Source organism: Babylonia areolata, chromosome 20 (genome assembly GCF_041734735.1).
Source record: "Babylonia areolata isolate BAREFJ2019XMU chromosome 20, ASM4173473v1, whole genome shotgun sequence".
NCBI classification, from domain to species: Eukaryota; Metazoa; Mollusca; class Gastropoda; order Neogastropoda; family Buccinidae; genus Babylonia; species Babylonia areolata.
In genome coordinates this window covers 29858461-29877900 of record NC_134895.1, presented here as the reverse complement: position 1 = coordinate 29877900, position 19440 = coordinate 29858461, and the positions used below count along the sequence as shown (strand labels likewise).

General features: G+C 40.4%; 1 protein-coding gene across 1 annotated transcript in view; it reads left to right on the top strand.

Annotated features, from left to right (window-relative positions):
* Positions 1-19440, top strand: part of LOC143295387 (DNA repair endonuclease XPF-like) — a 223768-nt gene that overhangs the window by 70334 nt on the left and 133994 nt on the right. Inside the window, exons 8-10 of the mRNA XM_076607056.1 lie at positions 359-472; positions 13980-14128; positions 14923-14976. Coding sequence (XP_076463171.1) covers positions 359-472; positions 13980-14128; positions 14923-14976 — 317 coding nt within the window. The remainder of the gene's footprint in view (positions 1-358; positions 473-13979; positions 14129-14922; positions 14977-19440) is intronic.

The following is a 19440-nucleotide window of genomic DNA, read 5'->3' as shown; positions in this document are numbered from 1 at the left end:
TCAAAAGACTCAAAACATTTTGGGAAAGAGGTGAAAATGTTGAACCACTGGGGTCAGCAACAGCCTAACATTGTAAAGCAGACTGGTTCAGTCATTTCAAAGGTGTTCTGGGCACTGATGCTACAGGTACTACACCATTTGCAGAAGAGGAGCCGACCCCTCTTGGTATCGAGGCCTTAGACAGTTCCATAACAGAAGAGGAAATCAGAAAAATCAGTGCATGATGTAAAGACAAATAAATCACCCAGAGTAGACAGTCACTCCCTTTGATGTATGTCTTCAATTCATTGACAAGTTATTCAGTCATGTTTGTGACACAGGAATGGTACAGCATAAATGATTTGGCTGTATTTTGCAGGTAGATGTGGTGGAGCTTCATTTACAGCTGACTCCACTGATGACAAATTGTCAGACCTGTCTGCTGGACCTCATCAACGTCTGTATCAAGGAACTGAAGCGCTGCACACCTGCTGTGAGTAGTGGCCTTGTTCCACCTGCCTCTTTCTCTGTCTGTCATCGTGGAATAACCTATATAGAATAAAAGTATTGAACAGAAGAGCAAGTTCATACAGGTGAAATGAAATCTGTTTTGTTTTTGAATTGTTTCAGCATTCACATTTATGTGGATCACTCACACAAACACATAGACATGGTACACTGCAACTTGATGATGGGACATAGTTTACAGCTTTTGGATTTTTAACCATTTAAGGTGGCACATGGCATACAAAAATGTGAAAAAATCATATCAGTGTATGCTGCTTGTCCTGGAAGCCATCCTTGATCTTCTGGGCTATGTTGGTCACTTGGTCCTCCCGAAACCTGGAGGGGGTCAGGCTGGTGTTCTCTTGACCCACTCCCGGGAGGGTCACTACCTTGTCGTGGTCGGGAGGCTTAGTGGCCAGTGATCGAGCGAGCTATGTCGGCAGGGGCATCTCGGATTTCTCTAAGTTCCCTGACAGCCCACCGTGGACCTTTACAACACCTGAGGTCCGATTCGATCTGGCCTCGTACCGTAAGGACACCACCAGTTCTCTGGCCTACAGAACTTACTTTTCGGAACTGTGCCACAAATTCCCCACTTTTCAAAGCATCTTCACTGACGGTTCCAAGTCAGAGGACGGAGTCGCCGTATCTGCGTTCTGTCCCGCCTTTCCTGACCGGCCTTCAACGGAACACATCCTGTCTGACAGCTCGGTGTACACTGCGGAACTGACCGCACTGGTTCTGGCGGTTAAAATGGTTCTCTCTTCGAAACAAAAGAGATTCATGATCTTTTCCGACTCCTTGTCAGCCCTGGAGGCGATAGCCTGCAGGAATATCACTCATCCCAAACTGCTGGAATTTTATGAAACTTTTACTCTTGCAACGAAGAAAGGATACGAGGTTGTGTTGGCCTGGGTTCCCGGACATGTTGGCATTCGTGGTAACGAAAGGGCGGACCTGCTGGCCAGGAACGCTGTAAAGAAAGAATTGTCCAGATCCTTTGTGCCATATACAGACATGAAGCGGAAGGTGAACACCTACGTTAAGGATCTTTGGCAAGAGGAGTGGAACACCCAGACGGACAACAAGCTCTTCCAGATCTGTCCGGACCTAAAAGAGACCCTCCCTTCGGGGGTGAAGAACAGAAAGGAGGAGTCTGTGCTGTGCAGACTGCGTGCGGGGCACACTTTTTTTTACTCATTCTTACTTGTTGAAGGGGGAAGAGGCCCCTCGATGCATTCCCTGTGACGAGCCTCTCACCGTGAAACACGTGCTCCTTGATTGTTGGGATCTGCATGACGTTAGACGCAGACATTACACGGCGGTTTCTTTGAAGACTTTGTTTCGTGATGTCCCTCCATGGGCGCTGATGGACTTCTTAAAAGAAGTAAACCTTTTTAACCAGATTTGAAGGTTTTAAACTATGGAAGTTTTTTTTTTAACTTTGGAGTGGAAAGTTTGAAGTGGTGACTCGTTTTAATTGGTTGGTTTTTTTTTATCCTTGTAGTAGTTATTGACGCGGCGATAGCCTTGAAATGGCCTTAGTGGTCGGCGAGGCTCTAAGCACCATAATTTCATTTCATTTCTTTGGTCACTTGGTCCACAGTGGAATGATGTTGGCGGAAGCCTGCCTGCTCTGGAGTGATGATGTTCTTCTCCAGGTGCCAAACTAGACGCGAGTTGATCATACACTCATTTCATCATGGACTTGTTGTTTTCTGTCCTCTGACACAGTGATGTTGCTGATCTGCTCATAGGTGTATCAGTTTTTAGTGGTATCCTTGCTCTGCTGATGTTTGTTCATAAAGTGGTTTTGGCACAGCACAAAATGATCATCCACTGAACATATGCACCAAAAGTGCATAGTAAACAGTGAAAGCTTGGTGTACAACTCAGACTTATGTATATGATATTTCTGACTTCGAATTGGGAGACACTTGTCAAAAACATATATATATATATATATATATATATATATATATACACACACACCAACATATGCCTGTGACAGAAAAATAATCTGAACAAAACAAGCACAAACAATAAACAAATAAAAACAAACAGGTGAACAAACAAAATGAACAATAATATACACAATTAAAAAAAAAAAGTGAACTGTATACGCATGTAAACAAAAATTCTGAACAACATGTAACTCTGGGCACGCACACATGCACATGTGCGCACGAGCGTGCACACACACACACACACAACATACACACAAACATGAATAAAAAGGGAATGCTCTAACTTTGCCCTGAGGGAAAATTACCACTTTACACTTATTGGCATTCAGAATTTTTACAGTCTCACTGCTGTCAGACCATTCTGCAAACCTCTGGCTGTCTCTGAGAAGATTACTGTGTCATCTTTGTAAAGCAGAACAAATTTTTTTTTTAAATTTTTATATTACAATCCTGTTCACCCTCTTAACCCCTTCACTGCTAGTACATTTGGCTATAGCCTATTGCTGAGAAAATTTTCAGAAAAGCAAGAAAAACATGCCAATGATTTTAATTTGCTTATATTTAAAAAAGTACTGAAGATAAGTGCATAAAAGTACATATCAAATGAAAGGAAAATGAACCAAGATTTTGTTTTCAATATTCACATGTTCAAATAATGAGTCAATCTGACACAAAAATTCCATAAAATGCAATTTAAAAAAAAATTAAAAAAGGGACTGTCATTTCATATGTAGGTGCTACAACATCAACCAGGTTTATCAACCAGTCTTTCTTGTGACTGTTGTGATCAACCACACACACTGTCAAGGCTATGCAACAGTGTCCAGGTCCATAAGACTCCAACACAGTCCACACAAAGAATGAAGAGGGTGTACTCACCCAGGATCTATTGCCAGTAAAAACGCTGTGTGTAGTACTAGCGGAAACAGTCTTCAAGACACAGTGCTGGTTTGCTGAGGCAGTCTGGGCAGTAGAACCTCACATCCTTTCTTTGTCCTTTCTTTAAGCAGACTCTGCACCTCCTTTGTAGCCAGGCCTTCTGTGGGGTATGTGGGATGACATCAATGAAGTGTCATCCACACAGACGAACAGCGTGGTCATTTTTAGCAGTGTCTTGGTCTTGGTCACCAAAAATCATGGCACTAATTACATCCTGGAAGTCCAGGAGTGTACTGCTGTTGCCTGCTTTTTTGTAGAGGATGTGTGCATTCAGCATGGCAGTTTGTAGAAAATGCACACACAGCTATTTGTACCACTTCAGGGCTTTCCTTTTAGCATCGTATGGCTGCAGCTGTTGGTCATGATGGTCCATGGCACCCATGTTTTTGTTGTATTCCAGAATTGCTGGAGGCTAATTTACTGCCCTTAGTCTTGCTGCTGCTGGTCTTCAGCTGTAGGTTTGTGGCAAGTTGTCAACTCCAGATGGTCCAGCATGAACATGATCATCACCATGCTGCATACCTAAAACACATTGCATAAAAGACAAAGTTTGTTGAGTTTTTGGAGGTTTTTTTTTTTTTTTTTTTTTTTTTTTAATACATAAAATGGTACCATTTTATTGACTCACTTGTGTAAACAAAATGAGTCTATGTTTTAACCCGGTGTTCGGTTGTCTGTGTGTGTGTGTGTGTGTGTCTGTGTGTCCGTGGTAAACTTTAACATTGACATTTTCTCTGTAACTACTTTGTCAGTTGACACCAAATTTGGCATAAAAATAGGAAAAATCCAGTTCTTTCCAGTCATCTTGTTTAAAACAATATTGCGCTTCTGGGATTGGCACAAAAAAATAAAGAATGAAGCCTAATTATATGCAAACTGCATTTACTGTTATATTTATATTTTTTGTATTCTCTAAACTTGGCACTTTGATCTGATATTCTGAGCCAACAGCTAGAGCAGTCATTATTATCATTTTTTGTTCAAACAGGAACTTCTTTTGCTAAGCATGGAATTTTTATTTATTTTGCAAACGTTTTGGTGCAGATAGTAAAAAGGGGAAATTACTCTGTAATGCTAGTGGAGTTAATTTGCTTTAAACTGATCTTTCTCATCTTAAACATTACATTTTGAAACAAGAGAGGCAAGGCCTTCAAGACTCATTTGTGATGCACTTTAAAAAAAAAATCCAAGCTTTTTATGTATTGAGTATAATTTCAAAATGTAATGTTTAAGATGAGAAAGATCAGTTTAAAGCAAACTAAGTTCCCCAGCAGAGTAATTTCCCTTGTTCTGCTATCTACACCAAAACGTTTGCAATAAATAAAACTTCCATGCTTAGCAAAAAAAGTTCCTGTTTGAACAAAAAATGATAATAATGACAGATCCTTTGTTGGGTCGAATATCAGATCAAAGTGCCAAGTTTAGAGAATACAAAAAATATAAATATAACAGTAAATGCATTATACTCAATACATAAAAACTTGGATTTTTTTAAAAGTGTATCACAAGTGAGTTTTGAAGGCTTTGCCTTTCTTGTTTCTGATTGTTTTCAGAAGCTGAAATACAAACACACACACACACCTACCCCACCCCAAACCCCCAACACACATGCGCGCACTGAAACTGGTTCATGGTATGCCACACCCACTTCATTCTCTCTTTCTGATACAAAACAAAATGACAACACACACACACACACACACACACTTCTACAAGTGTTGCATTTACAAAGTAATTTAGGCATATAAATCTGTATATCATTCTCTGATTTCAGTTTTATAAACATCTCCTCCACCTCCCTCACACACACACACAACAACAACAAACCAATACACACTCGGGAACAAATATATGGAAAGCTCAAGGCGAGCAACCACGCTGTCATCAACAATGAGCCAGCCAGCAAGCCACGCCTCCTTGGACTGTGATGGTCACACACAGTACTCACGTGACTGACTCTCTTTCACTCACACACACTGATCAGTGACTGACGAAGCTACTTACCACAGCTAGCACATTCAAAAGACACAAACAATGCAGTCATATTCATTGTTACAACAAACAGAAAGCAAATAATAAACTGACAAACCTCATAAACTCCCACCTGCATCTTGAATCAGCTGAGCTTGTCTGTCTTCAGTTTAGTCAAGCAACTCCACCTCCCACCCTCCTCCATGTCAAAATCAGTGTCTCGGCATCAACTTCACGCAGTTCTATCTCATTCAGTCCACAATCTTCATCTGTACTATTTGCATCGTGAAGGATTTCTTCCAGTACTAGTGCAAGTGTTGGGGTTTGTCTGTGTTCAGCCATGGCTTTGCAAACACAACTTGAGCTTCATACAAACTTGCAAAACTTTCGCCATAAATATGATAATGAGGTGAATAATTTTAGCTTATGGAACTCAGGAGATGAAGAGCTCTCAGGGGAGCTAATTTAATGGTTAGCAGACTGTATTTTTTATAATGTGGGACTCGAAACACAGAACGTTGTAACATGACGGACGGCGCACATCAATACAGCATTGGTGAGCGACATTTCATGACGTATGCTGTACGTCAACAGCGCAGTCAAGAGGTTAACCTAATCAGCAGCAGTTGTCAATCCATATGGATCATCCTCTAAGTGAGACTTCATATCATTTAAAAACAATGCAAACATTAACTCTATGGAGATGTAGTTAAATAGTTCATGTAGTTCTGCTGCGACGGGCTATTTTGGTCATATTTGAAAAATTCAACACATTTTCACACAGAGACAAAGACATACATATTATATATCACTAGAAAGTTTACTATCTCTTATTTTAAAACAGCTTTTTCATTACATGCTGTTAAATATTTTAAAATATATTTTAAATTATGTCACTAAATACTGAAAAACAGAAAAAATTGAAAAATAGGTGTACTGTACTCACCAGGCATGTCATATCCATCAGCAAATCCACACAGAAGAATAAGATGAATTTTTCACACAGTAAAGTTCCCTGGTTCTCGTGAATCAGTTTGAAGTCATATGTTGCACAACAAACTCTTAAAAAAATAAATAAATAAAAGATCACAACACTGGAAAAACAGAAAACACAAAACCCTACAAAACCATCACTTGAAAAAAAAAAAAAAAAAAAAAGAAGAAGAAAAAAACCCTCTGTTTACACATTTCTGCTGCAGCTAAATCATTACTTGCTTTAGTCCTTGACTGTGTGAAACACCTAAAAGCATGGAACAGCACAGAGGGGCACTTTACACTGTTTACACATGATTATGGTGGATTTTTTGGCGTTTTTCAATTGTTGATGTGACGTTCCTTGTGCTTTCAGTTTGGCATAACACACCTTGCACCCTCTGTGTTTTCCTGGTCTGCTGCTCCTTGGTGGGTGGAATGTTAGCAGGCCAGTGACTGCCTGGCCTCAGTCTCCCCATGTCTGCTCCTATGTCTGGCAGATCTCCTCTTCAGGCGTGTAAAGTGTTTTGAATTTCTGTAACAAACAATGCTGTCATAAGAAAAAAAGAAGAAAACGTTTTGCAAAAAAAAGGGCAAAAAACCCCCAAAACAAATGCAAAATAAACATCAATAATATTACACAGCATATACACATGCATAATAATTCAGGAGTGACAGTCTAAATAACACACATGCACAGACATGCCCACGCATAATACACTGATACACCCATTGCACAGACACACACCCACACAATTTGATAAGTGCACACACAGAAAATGATAATTTTACATTAATCTATGCAAATTATTCATTAAAAATTGTAAAAATCAACATTATTTACACAAGAAATAAATTAGCAACAATATCAAATTGTAAACACACTCACCTCAACAGGAGTGGATGTGTCTGGAAAGTGAGTGAGAGTCCGAGGGTCCCAGTGAAAGGTGCAGCCAGTGGGAAGTCTGTCAGGTCTTTTACCCACTGATACATGTGTTCTTGTTCCTCATCGTGAATATCTACAGTCATCAAGTCATCTTGTCTTGCAGTATGGCTGTCACTTGTGTTACTGTCGATTTCTGTCTCAGCGTCGTAGAGGTCAGTCAGCAAAGTTTCATCGTCACTTTCAAAATCATCATCTGGTACTAACTGAATGTCATCATCATCAGAAAAATCATCAGAGAATTCGTTACCAGTGTCTAGGAGGTCGTTCAATATCTGATCCTTCTTCTGTCAGATACAATGCAGAGAGTACGTTCGCTGTGCTGCCATCTTTGTTGTGTAAGAGTCGACCTTTGACCCAGTCAAGAAAGATCAAGGAAAAAAAGCCTTTCACGGGATTCACGATCAAAGGGAAAGAACTCAATTTTTCCAAGACTGGTCCCTCAAGAAGCCTGATTAGTTTCCCTTTAATTGAACACTGCTGAGTGTATGAAAAAAAAATCGGATATCTGTCGGATGTTACACTTTGGCAAGTCGTTCTGAGCGGGCGGAGCGCTAGAGCTGCAGCTCCAATGAGTTAAGAGGGAAAGATTTTCTCCTTGCATATCATTGAAAAGCAGTGGAAACATTATCAGAGAAAGATATTTCTCCTTATCTCACCCCAACATTTGAACTGAAAAACTCATAAAATTTCGTTATTGGCCATAACACACAATCTAGCATCACCATACATGTTTATAATTACTTGCAGTATTTACCATTTATACGACAACTTAGTGGTTTTTGCCATAAAAACACCCCATTAGCCTTGTCAAAAGCTTTCTTATAGTCTAAAGAGGTACATTGTAAAGTCTTTTCTGAATAACAAAATGTCAGGGATACCATATACAGTAAACAAATGCTCTAATGTTGAAAAATCACTTCTAAATCCAGCCTGTTCCTGTCCCAGTATACCTGAATGCTTAATATACTGTTTCAGATGTTCATTCAGTATGCTTGTAAACAGCTTACCAAAACAAGACAACATTGTGATCCTGTGATAGTTATTTGGGTCAGCGGGTGATCCTTTGTTCATAATGATCGGTCTTATTACCCCTTTAGTCCAGTCAGATGGAACCTTGTCAGTCAACAGAACAAGATTAACCAGTTGAGTGAGGTGATGTCCTGCAAGAAGTGTTGCCATAATGCCTATAAGACGTTCACAGATGCCCTACAAGTATTTGGATTTTTCCTTCATTGGTGTTTGGTACAGTGAACATAAACAGACTCTGAATGGTTAGTTTCATGTGTTTGGATTATAAACATATTATCTAAATGAGCATATATCAGGTAGAAGACCCTATTCTTCTCGATAATGATTTGCTAACGGGACCACATGGAACATGCGTGGGGATTGCATCATATGCAAAAAAAAGGCTAAGACATTACATCAAATGACGACGGTGGTCCCGGTCAGTGGATGCACATAACTTTGCAAGCTGTGCTGATGATTATGTATAACTATGAGAGATGGATCATTTGAACTGGAAGGTGGTGAAACAAACAGACGAAACTACTGACAACACCTGACTCTTTCTTCAGCCCATCTATCCAATCACACATCAGCTCTGAATGAGTGACCATGACTGACAATGAATTGGGCGGCACTTTCAAATAATTTGAGAAAAGGGGAGGCGAGATAATAAGACAACAGGCTGAAGGCCAGACAGAGGGTGGGAAAGGGGTGTGGCACGTACTTGTCACTCAGCCGTCATTTCGCAATGAACAGCTGCTGGGAATTTCAACAGCCAATAATCCACTACTTTCTTGAATCCCAGGGTTGACATCGGTAGACAGGACTCATGTGTTTTTTTACTGTCCACACTTCTTGTCACTGATCATTTGACCAATTTGTTTATAGAAGAGCCAAACTGGATGCACTGCAGACACCTTGTCTGATCAGGTACAACCAGGGGGAATGGAGCGTCAATGAAGCGCTCTTTCCCTTAAAGGGGTGTACTCTTAGGTGTAAGAAAACTCAACAGCTCACTCTCTAAGAACATTGTTGACTTCTTATCTTGATTTAACCCTTGTATGGCATTGCTGGTTCAGTTATTCACTTACATGACTACAAGTATTGTGATTGTTAACATAGACCTATAAGCCCTTTTTTTTAATTTTTTACAAGTATAATTAGACAAAGACCAGCCGCTGTGGCGAAGTAGTTAGCGTCATGGACTGATGGCTGGGAGGACGCGGGTTTGAATCCCAGCGGAGGTGGGTTTTCGGCCCGTGGCCAGCTCCTACCCAGAGTTGAGTGTGCTGTAGGCTTAAATGGGGAGACTGGGACCACACAGTCAAGTGTCATCCACTTCAAAGATGCGTCTTTGGGTGTAGGTAGGCCTCCTTCGGTCATGGCTGACCATGGACAGAGTATATCCGACCAGATGTCTAATTGGGCTGTCTGCGTGGACCAAGCAGCGTCGCCTGTGACTGTAGAGACCGATGCGATAGAGAGAGAGTCTCTGACGCAGCGGTCACATGTGTAAGCTGATGCTGGTCTGTTGGCTGCCGTCCCTTTTCTGCGAGCTCGCTTTTTTGCTGCAGCAGCTGACAGTTTGTCCTCACCAATCCATAGCTGATTCTTGAGAGTGCTTCTCCATCTGTTGCGGTCATCTGCAAGGTCCTTCCAGGACTCAGTGTTGATCTCAAGTGCCTTCATGTCACGTTTGCAAACATCTTTGTATCACAGCTGTGAGCGGCCGATGCTTCTCTGCCCCGTGGCGAGCTCTCCATAAAGGATATCTTTTGGGATGTGACCATCTTCCATGCGGCGAACGTGGCCCAGCCAGCGCAGCTGACGCTGTCTCAGCATGATATACATGGTCGGGAGGCTAGCGTGAGTCAGGACTTCGGTGTTTGTCACCTTGTCTTGCCAGGAAATAACGAGTATGCGCCGTAGGCTTCTCAGTTGGAAGGTATTGAGCCTTTTCTCCTGATGAGCATATGTGGTCCATGCCTCACTGCCATACAGCAAAGTGCTGAGGACGCAGGCGTTGTATACAGCCATCTTTGTCTTCATGGTCAGCTTGGGATTTATCCACACTTTTTGTGTGAGGTGGGCTAGCGTTGTGGCTGCCTTCCCGATCCTCTTGTCGATCTCAGTGTCAAGGGAGAGGTTGTCAGTGATGGTGGACCCAAGGTAAGTGAATTGATGGATGACTTCAAGCTCGTTGTCATCAATGGTGATGGCTGGTGGAGATGGCGTGTCTTGGCCTAGGACGTTTGTCTTCTTGAGACTGATGGTCAGACCGAAATCTTTGCAGGCCTGTGAGTAGCGGTCCATTAGTGACCGCAAGTCCTGCTGGGTTTGGGTCACAACTGCGGCATCGTCGGAAAAGAGCATGTCTCTGATGAGGGCTTCGTGGACTTTTGTCCTTGCTCTGAGGCGGGCGAGATTGAAGAGCCTGCCATCTGATCTGGTCCGCAGGTAGATCCCTTCTTGCGCTGTGCTGAACGCATGCCTCAGGAGAACAGCAAAGAAGATTCCAAACAAGGTGGTGGCAAGGACACATCCTTGTTTGACACTGCTGTGTATCTCGAAGGGCTTAGAGAGGTTACCATTAAACTGCACCATCCCTTTCATGCTAGAGTGGAAAGACTCAATCAAGCTGTGCAGTTTGGGGGGTGGGGGGTGGGGGGGGGGCAGCTGATCTTTCAAAGAGCCCTGAAAAGGCTGTTTGCTGACTAGGTCAAAGGCCTTGGTGAGGTCAATGAATGCGACATACAGGGGCATCCTCTGTTCTCTGCACTTCTTCTGGATTTGGCGAAGGGAGAAGATCATGTCTACCGTGGATCTCTCTGCTCGGAAACTGCACTGTGATTCCGGATAAACACGTTCGGCCAGTTTCTGCAGGCGAATTAGGAGGACCCGAGCGTAGACTTTGCCTACAATGCTGAGAAGCAAGATGCTCCTTTCATCCTTGTTTTTGTACAGGGTGATGATCTTGGCATCCCTCATGTCCTGTGGTACAGCTCCCTCATTCCAGCACTGACAGAGGACTGTGTGTAGAGGATGCAGAAGAGTAGTCTTGCAGTGTTTAATGAGGTCTGGGGGAATTCCGTCACTGCCAGGTGCCTTGCCTGATGTCCGGCTGTTAATGGCCTTGCTGAGTTCGTCCTCAGTTGGCTCTGCATCAAGTTCTTCCATGACTGGCATGCGCTTGACGGCGAGGGTTGAGTTGGACACCATGTTTTCTGTGGAGTAGAGGTCGGAGTAGTGTTCCACCCATCTTTCCATCTGCTGGCTAGGATCACTGATTACTTCCCCAGTGGAGGATTTGAGGGGGGCAGTCTCGCTCTGTGTTGGTCCCAGTGCTTTCTTGATGCCATTATACATCCCTTGGATGTTGCCTCTTTCAGCAGCATTCTGTATCTCTTCACTGAGCTCTGTCCAGTACTCATTTGCACATCACCTGGCGTTAAGCTGAACCTTACACCTGGCGGCCCTGAGGATTTGCAGGTTCTTCTCACTGGGTGACCGTTTGTACTTGGTGAGTACAGTGCGCTTGGCCTCAGTACTGGGAGTCATCTCTGATGATTTGGCCTCAAACCAGTCGTGGGACTTCGTGGTTTTCTTCCCAAAGGTGGCCATAGCAATGCGGTGCATGGTGTCTTGTAGCGCGTTTCCTATCTTTCTGTGGCAGAGTCACTGGGCTGCAATGCATCGAATTCTCTCTTAGAGGCCTCTGCGAACTGTTCTACAAGGTCTGGCTGAGACATCTTGCTGACATCAGTGCAAGAGTTCCCTTGTTTCTTTGAGCAGTTGAACTTCTTTGGTTGCAGTCTGATCTTGCAGCATACCAGAGAGTGGTCCATGTTGCAGTCTGCACTGTTGTAAGAGCGAGTGTGAAGGTTTTTGATGGCAGCTCGTCTTACTAGGATCAGAACCAGTTGGTGCCAATTTTTTGAGCGCGGGTGCCTCCAGGAGACTTTGTGTTGGGGCTTCATCTTGAAGAAGGAGTTGGCGATGCACAGTTCATGGCAGGTACAAAACTCAAGTAGTTGCTGTCCATTCTCATTCATTTTCCCCACTCCAAAGGAACCGAGACAGGGGGGCCATGAATCGTTTTCTGCACCCACTCTGGCATTGAAGTCACCCAGGAGAGCAAGTTGTTCTGTCCTGGGGATGTTCCTTATGGTTGATGCGAGATTTTCGTAGAACTCATCCTTGGCGTCTGGAGAGGTGGACAGAGTTGGAGCATATGCGCTGACAAGAGTGACATAGTCTTCGGAGGTGTTGAGGCAGAGAGTCTCTCTCATTCATTGTTAACATCAGTGCAGCAAAGCAGTGCTCATTCTATATACTTTGCATGGAATCACCCAACCAAACTTTCCATTCATCCTTGGATGTATTGATAATGCTATACTTAGCTCCTGTGGTCATCTGCCCACATGAGCACTATGTGAAACATTTTCAAACAGCAAAAAGGCTATCTCGTTACTTTGTCTGAAATTGTTCCTCACTACTGGAAAGCTATAGCATTCCTTCATCAGAGAGAATTAAAGAAATAGTCAGTCTGTATATTTATTTCTCACACTTGATTTATGCACAGGCATCACCACAATAATATCTATGCTAACAGCACAGAATACAATAGTTTTTCTTTAAGAAATAAATTGTTAAACAGTAATAACAATATACATCTGTGTTTTTCTGTTCATGGTAATGACTGTACTGATTGGAAGCCACTAATGCATTTAAAAAAAATGAAAGTATAAGAATCAGGATTGTGTAAGAATATGTATTGGTAGAGGATCATTTAAATATACTTTATCAAGTGTCTGAGACCAAACTGACTGACATTTTAACCCTTTCATTGCCCCCCAAAAGGTTAAAACATAATCATCTAATACTACAAGTCTCAGAGAAGAAAACAACCTCAAGTTATCGACAGATTAACTCACTCGGGATGACAAGTTTTCTCCCTTGCTTTTCCCCACAGATGGCCCATTTGTAAGGGTTTTGAAGAAAAAAATTACAACAAATACAAAATACAGAGTAAGAAAATGAAACTTTCAGAAATGGTTTATTACGTGTTGAGCTATTCCATATATAAAAAAAAATCAAATTTCTTATCTTATTTTTACAGTTTTGCCATATGTAGAAAATACTGCCAATTTTTCACCCCAAATCACCATACCCATGCTCGCTTTCTGCATTAAATTCACTTTCTTCTTCATCATCATCCACCTCTTCAATGTCCGACCCTTCAGTTTGTAGCATTTCAAGTACTTCAGCAACCCTAAAACGTTGCCATCGCTGCCTTGTTCGCTCCACAACATTTTGAGAAGAGCCCGCTTTGCTAACAGGCTGGCACGTGAGCAGACGACCGGTCAGTGACTTTGTCAGCATGTGTGCAAGACGGGCCACACATGGCAGGCTGGCCAATCATACCATTCGATTATGGAATGACCCAGAATAGCGCACTCTGCTTGGCTAATCACAAAATCACGTGTACAGCGCGTGATGGATTTTTATTTCTTGAAAATGCTATTCCATTCCGTCGTCTGAAACCGAATACATTTTCTATAAGAATGCTCACGCATTCCTTCGTCCGGAGAGAGTTAAGCTATTCAGTGACTGCTTGCTTCTACTTTTCTATCTTTTTTTGCATCATTTTTTTTCATTTCATTCTTATTATGTTTTATTGTCAATGTCAGGTTGACATGGAGGAGATAACCGTGGAGACAGCCATGGGCCGTGATTTTGAACGCATGGTTCGAACTCAGCTGGATCCAGTCTGGCACATGTTGAGTGGCAAGACACGACAGCTTGTGTCAGATCTGAAAACATTACGACTGGTACTGAAGTGAGTTGTCATGATCTGTGGTTAAGACTGGTGTTTTTGTTAGCTTTTTGTTCTGCTCCAAAAGAAAGTAAAGGACTGAATGAATTAGCCTTTTCTCAGGGAGTGGCTGGTGCTTTAAGGCCTTCAAGACTCACTTGTGATACACGCAGTATCCAGTAAAGGAATTATGAAAAAAAAAAAGATTAAAAAAATTGTTAGATTGGGTCATGTATTAAATATTAATAAGCTTTGATTAAAAAAAAAAAGAAAAAAAAAGAAGAAGAAAAGCTGCCTGCTAGTGGGGTCGACCCAAGGATGTTCTGTTCAGAAGAAAGTAGTCTAATCCCCAACGCTATACTGTCTCTGACGTCATTCGACCATATTAAGTTTTTTAAGCTTTTTAGCACGATAAAAATATTATATTTGAGGTAATGATACCATTGAGATCATGTTTTCTTGACATATCTCGATTATTTAAGAAATTTTTTATTTTGGCTTTCAAGGAGAATGTCAAATCATTAAGATTTAAATAATTTCTGTTCTTTTAATGTTTGTTTTTTTGTTTTTTGTCATTATGAAATGTTCATTTTTAAATAACCGAAATATTGATATATTTCTTTCTCTAAGAGTTTCCATAGATGGAGTGCCACTTATTTTTACTGTGGCAGATCAGTGATGCAAAATGTTGCAAATAAAAATGTTTATCAGATTCTCATTTCATTCCTGAAGTCTTTGCCATTCCTGATTTCAGACACATAACAGAAATGCTCTGGCTGTGGTGAGGGAAATACACCTTTTGCACTGTATATTTGCAGGTACCTAACCCAGTATGACTGCATTACCTTCTACAACCTTGTCAATTCAATCAGGTGGGCAATAGACTGGTATTGTTACCAGACAACTGTACTTTTACTTTGAAATGAAGTTTTCCATGAACAATTACTAGACTTACCTGGATGCCCTGCACGTCCTTGAAAATGTTATCATGCCCATGGCCTTAAACCAAGAGATCAGACCACAGTGAAAGAAATGGGTGATGTCATGTTCATCTGGTTATCCCTGACTGCAACTGTTCCTGTGTGGTGGTAACAGTGAAGTCTCTGTGTCGGAGATATTTTTTTTTGTTTTGTTTTGTTTTTTGTTTTTAGTGCCTCACATGCCTTCTTCATTGGCTAAAAAAAAAAAAAAAAATTTTTTTTCCTCTCTCTCTCTCTCTCTTTTTTTTTTTTTTTCTTTCTGTTTTTCTTTTCATATATTTTTTCCCCATTAATCCTCATTTTCAGAGGGGGTAGGGGTGGGGGTTGGGGTTGTTTTTTCCTTATCTTTTGGCACAACAGTTGCTCCAGGGTGTCTTGCGGCATGCGATCTAGGAATGTTCAGTGACTGTATACACTTGTCTGGGTTTATTGTTGCTCTGGGGTGTGTTGTTGCTTGCATTCTAAGCAAGTATATCACATGATTCTTTCTGTCTGGGCTTGTTAATGCTCTGGTGTGAGTTGCAGTGTTAAACATTTCTTTTTTTTTCCGTTCTTTTCCCTGTCTTTTTCCTTCATGGATTTTTTTAAACAGCACAGCAAGTGGTATTAAAAGTTGTATGAAATAACTTCTCTCTTTCTCCCGTTTCTCTACCTTATGAAACGGTTTTAACTACAATGACTTTTCCTCCTATGCTTAGATCACGTTTATTCTTGTCCTTTATTACATTATTCAAGCGATCCGTCCTACCCAACCAATTTTCCTCTATGTGCTTTGCCATTCTGTGTGTTTCAAAATATATTCCCAGTATTTTTATTTTGTTAACAGTTGCAAATTGGAGACTATCCTCTTCTTTCTGGGTACCCATTTTTAATACTTTCGTCTTTTGTACATTCAATTTTAATCCAGAAAAAGTTTGAAACAAATTAAAGATGTTTAATGATTTGTGCATGTCCTCTCTGTTTTTTAAGAATAAAGTTGTATCATCGGCTAGCTGTTTCACTTTTAAGTGAGGGGTTGCATCAGGAGAGCCAGAGGGAGCCTCGATACCTAATATTGAACTATTTCTTATCTTTATGGCAAGGAGCTCAACTGCCAAAGCAAATGCTAACAGGGGAAAATGGGCATCCCTGTCGTATCCCACATGACGCCTCAAATGGTTCCAGTATCCAACCTCCATGATTAATTGAACTTATATTACCATTGGTTATTACAGAGACCCACTTCTGAAAATCCGTTCCGAAACCAAATACTTTAAAAGCGTGTAACAGAAATGTCTTAGAAATAGATTCAAATGCTTTAGAATAATCAACAGCAAGAAGATAACCAGATTTTTTCATTTTATTCATATAATTTATTACATCATCTATTGATAATATCTGTGGCAGTGTTTCTTTCTTTAATATAACCCACTTGATCCTCATTAACTAGTAAGTGCACAACTCTGCTGAGCCTTTCTGACAAAACTTTAGCTAAAATCTTATAGTCTGAATTTGTGAGTGTTATAGGTCTCCAGTTGTTCAATGTATCTCTGTCTAGCTCTTTTCTTTTATGTATTAATGTGATAATTCCCTGTTTTTGTGTATATGAAAGATCCCCACTGCAGAAAGACTCTACAAAAGAATCTGTAACAACTTTAGCAATTTTCGTCCATAAACATTTTAAGAATTCTATAGTGATGCCATCACTGCCAGGAGCTGAACCATTTCTCAGCTTTCTGAGAGCACTAGTTGTCTCTTCTGTTATCACAATACCCTCACATAAGGTAGCTTCATTTTTGCTTAATCGACGAAAGTGTTCGTTCTCAATGAACAAATTGGTTCTTCTCTAATGTTTTCTACTTTAGTTTTCTGATTATATAATCTTTTGTAAAACATTCGCTGTTCTTGCAGAATCTTGTTTTGGTCTGTTACTATTTCACCCGAGTCTTTGCAGAATCTTGTAATTATCTTTTTCTTCCCCCTAGCCTTTTCTAGATTACAAAAATATTTTGTATTATGCTCCCCATCTTCAATCCATTTTGCCCTAGCCCTTACTTGTGCGCCTCTTGCTCTGTGATTTAAACAAAATTTTATTCAGTAGATATGTCACACATGTACAGATAGACAGCGGAGCAACAACAAGCTAACAGCTTATATCGTGCTCAGGAATGTGATTAAATACATTTGTTTCGTTTGACGGCTGGTGGACGCTACACAATTGCAATTATGTTGAAATACACATTTTCCAACTGTATATAAATGACAGTCATTGCAGACATACATTGTTCCCCCACCCCCCCCACCCCCTTTTTTTTTAGTTTTTTTTTTAGCCGCCTTGGAGATTAATATATTTAAAGAATTTACAATGAATACAAACATCATTTTTAAGATACGTTGTTCACACAACAGAAAGCGGAAAAAGGTAAGAAAAACAAGTTAGTGAATAAGATAAAGAAATGAGAGAAGAAGAAGAAAAAAAAAGAGAAGAAAAAATAAGAAAAAATATACACATGGAGAGGGAATAACATTACACATAATCGTACTTGATTAGACCAACTAAACAGGAAGTATGGAAAGATTACATGTTCAATGTAGAAGATATAGTGAATCACACCTACACACCTAGAACAGTGCATACTTAAAATCTATTGGATTCAGTGATGAATCTGTGTACAGTTTCAAATATCAGCATGTTTATGTTAAGTTGAAAATTGGAATTACTATGCAGGAGAGTATGTATCTGAATATATTCTTGGGGAAGATTTAAGTCAGTATTTCTACGAGCCACGCTAAAACGCGGACACGATAGCAAATAGTGCTCAGCTGTTTCTCTACCATTGCCACAATCGCAGAATGGATCATCCACTAAGTGGCGATGAAACATGTCATTTCTAAGATCACTTATCTGAAGACGGAGTCGACAATGAATTATTTGTTCCTTACGTTCACCAAAATAATAATATATAGGTACAATGGAATCGTTAGCAGACAAGTAGCGTTTAAATGCACTTAGAGAGTTACAATTCTTGACATGATCAGGGAGAGTTCCACAGGGTTGTTGTAGAAGGAAAGAAAGATTTCCAATATATTTCAGTATGACATTTTGGAACCGTGCGTTCAAGAGGTCTACGTCTGTGGTATGGGTTCCTTACTGCAACAAGATCAGGTAGAAGGTCTAACAAATAGTCTGGACACATGCCACTAATGATTTTATAATATTGTATAAGTTTGTGCCTATCTCTTCTTTCTTTTAGTGTACAAAAGCCAGACTCGTTATATAATTTTTGGTGATTGGTTCCACGAACAGCTCCAACAATGGTTCTTATTGCTTCCAAATGCAGATCCTCCAGAGAATTTGATAGTGTGGCAGAGCAATTATCCCAAATGATATCAGCATAATCAAAATGAGGTAATATAAACGATTTATACATTATTTCAAGGGATTTTCTACTAAGTTTATACTTATAACTTTTTAGACAAGAAAGTAACATGGTAACTACGCTAGTTATACTTTGAATATGTGCGTCCCATTTGCAGTTGTTCTGGAGTATAATACCAAGATGTTTGTGTTTATCTGTGCTCAGTAAATGTGAAGAACAAAATGTAAGCAGTAGAACAGCGTTATTGTCTCGTGCAAAGTTTAATAATTCTGTTTTCTCTTCGCTGAATTTCACTTTCCAGAGTTTAGCCCATTTGCTTATTTTTTCCAAATCTGAATTCAGTATTTCTGCTTGAGTGTATGGGTTATTCATTGCTAAAGACATGCTTGTGTCGTCTGCAAAGAGTTTTACTTTAGATTTGATATTGTCTACGATGTTGTTAATGTAAATAAGAAATAAAAGTGGACCCAAAACTGAGCCTTGAGGGACACCTGCACGAATCTTCTTATAATCCGATTTGTCAGCTTTAATTATAACAGCTTGATAACGATCTGATAAGTAATCTGTAAACCATTCAAGTAGTTTCCCTCTAATACCATTCACTTTCAGTTTGTAAATAAGTCCTTTGTGCCAAACACGATCAAATGCTTTGGATATATCAAAATATACTGCTTGTGTTGTAACTTTACGATCAAATGAAAGACATAAGTCATCATATATACATAACAGTTGATTCACGGTGGAATCACCAGGGATAAACCCAGACTGTGAGGGGGAAATAATGTTATTACCAGGAAACTGAAAGTATGTTGGTGAATACACCTTTCAAAAACTTTGCCCACACAGCTAAGTAGAGAAATTGGGCGATAATTGTTACAAGGATCATTAGATCCTTTTTTATGTAAAGGGTTTACATGAGCAGTTTTCCATACCTGTGCAAACTTAGCTTCGTCAAGACTTCTGTTAAAAAGAGAGGTCAAGGGATCTAAAATAACTG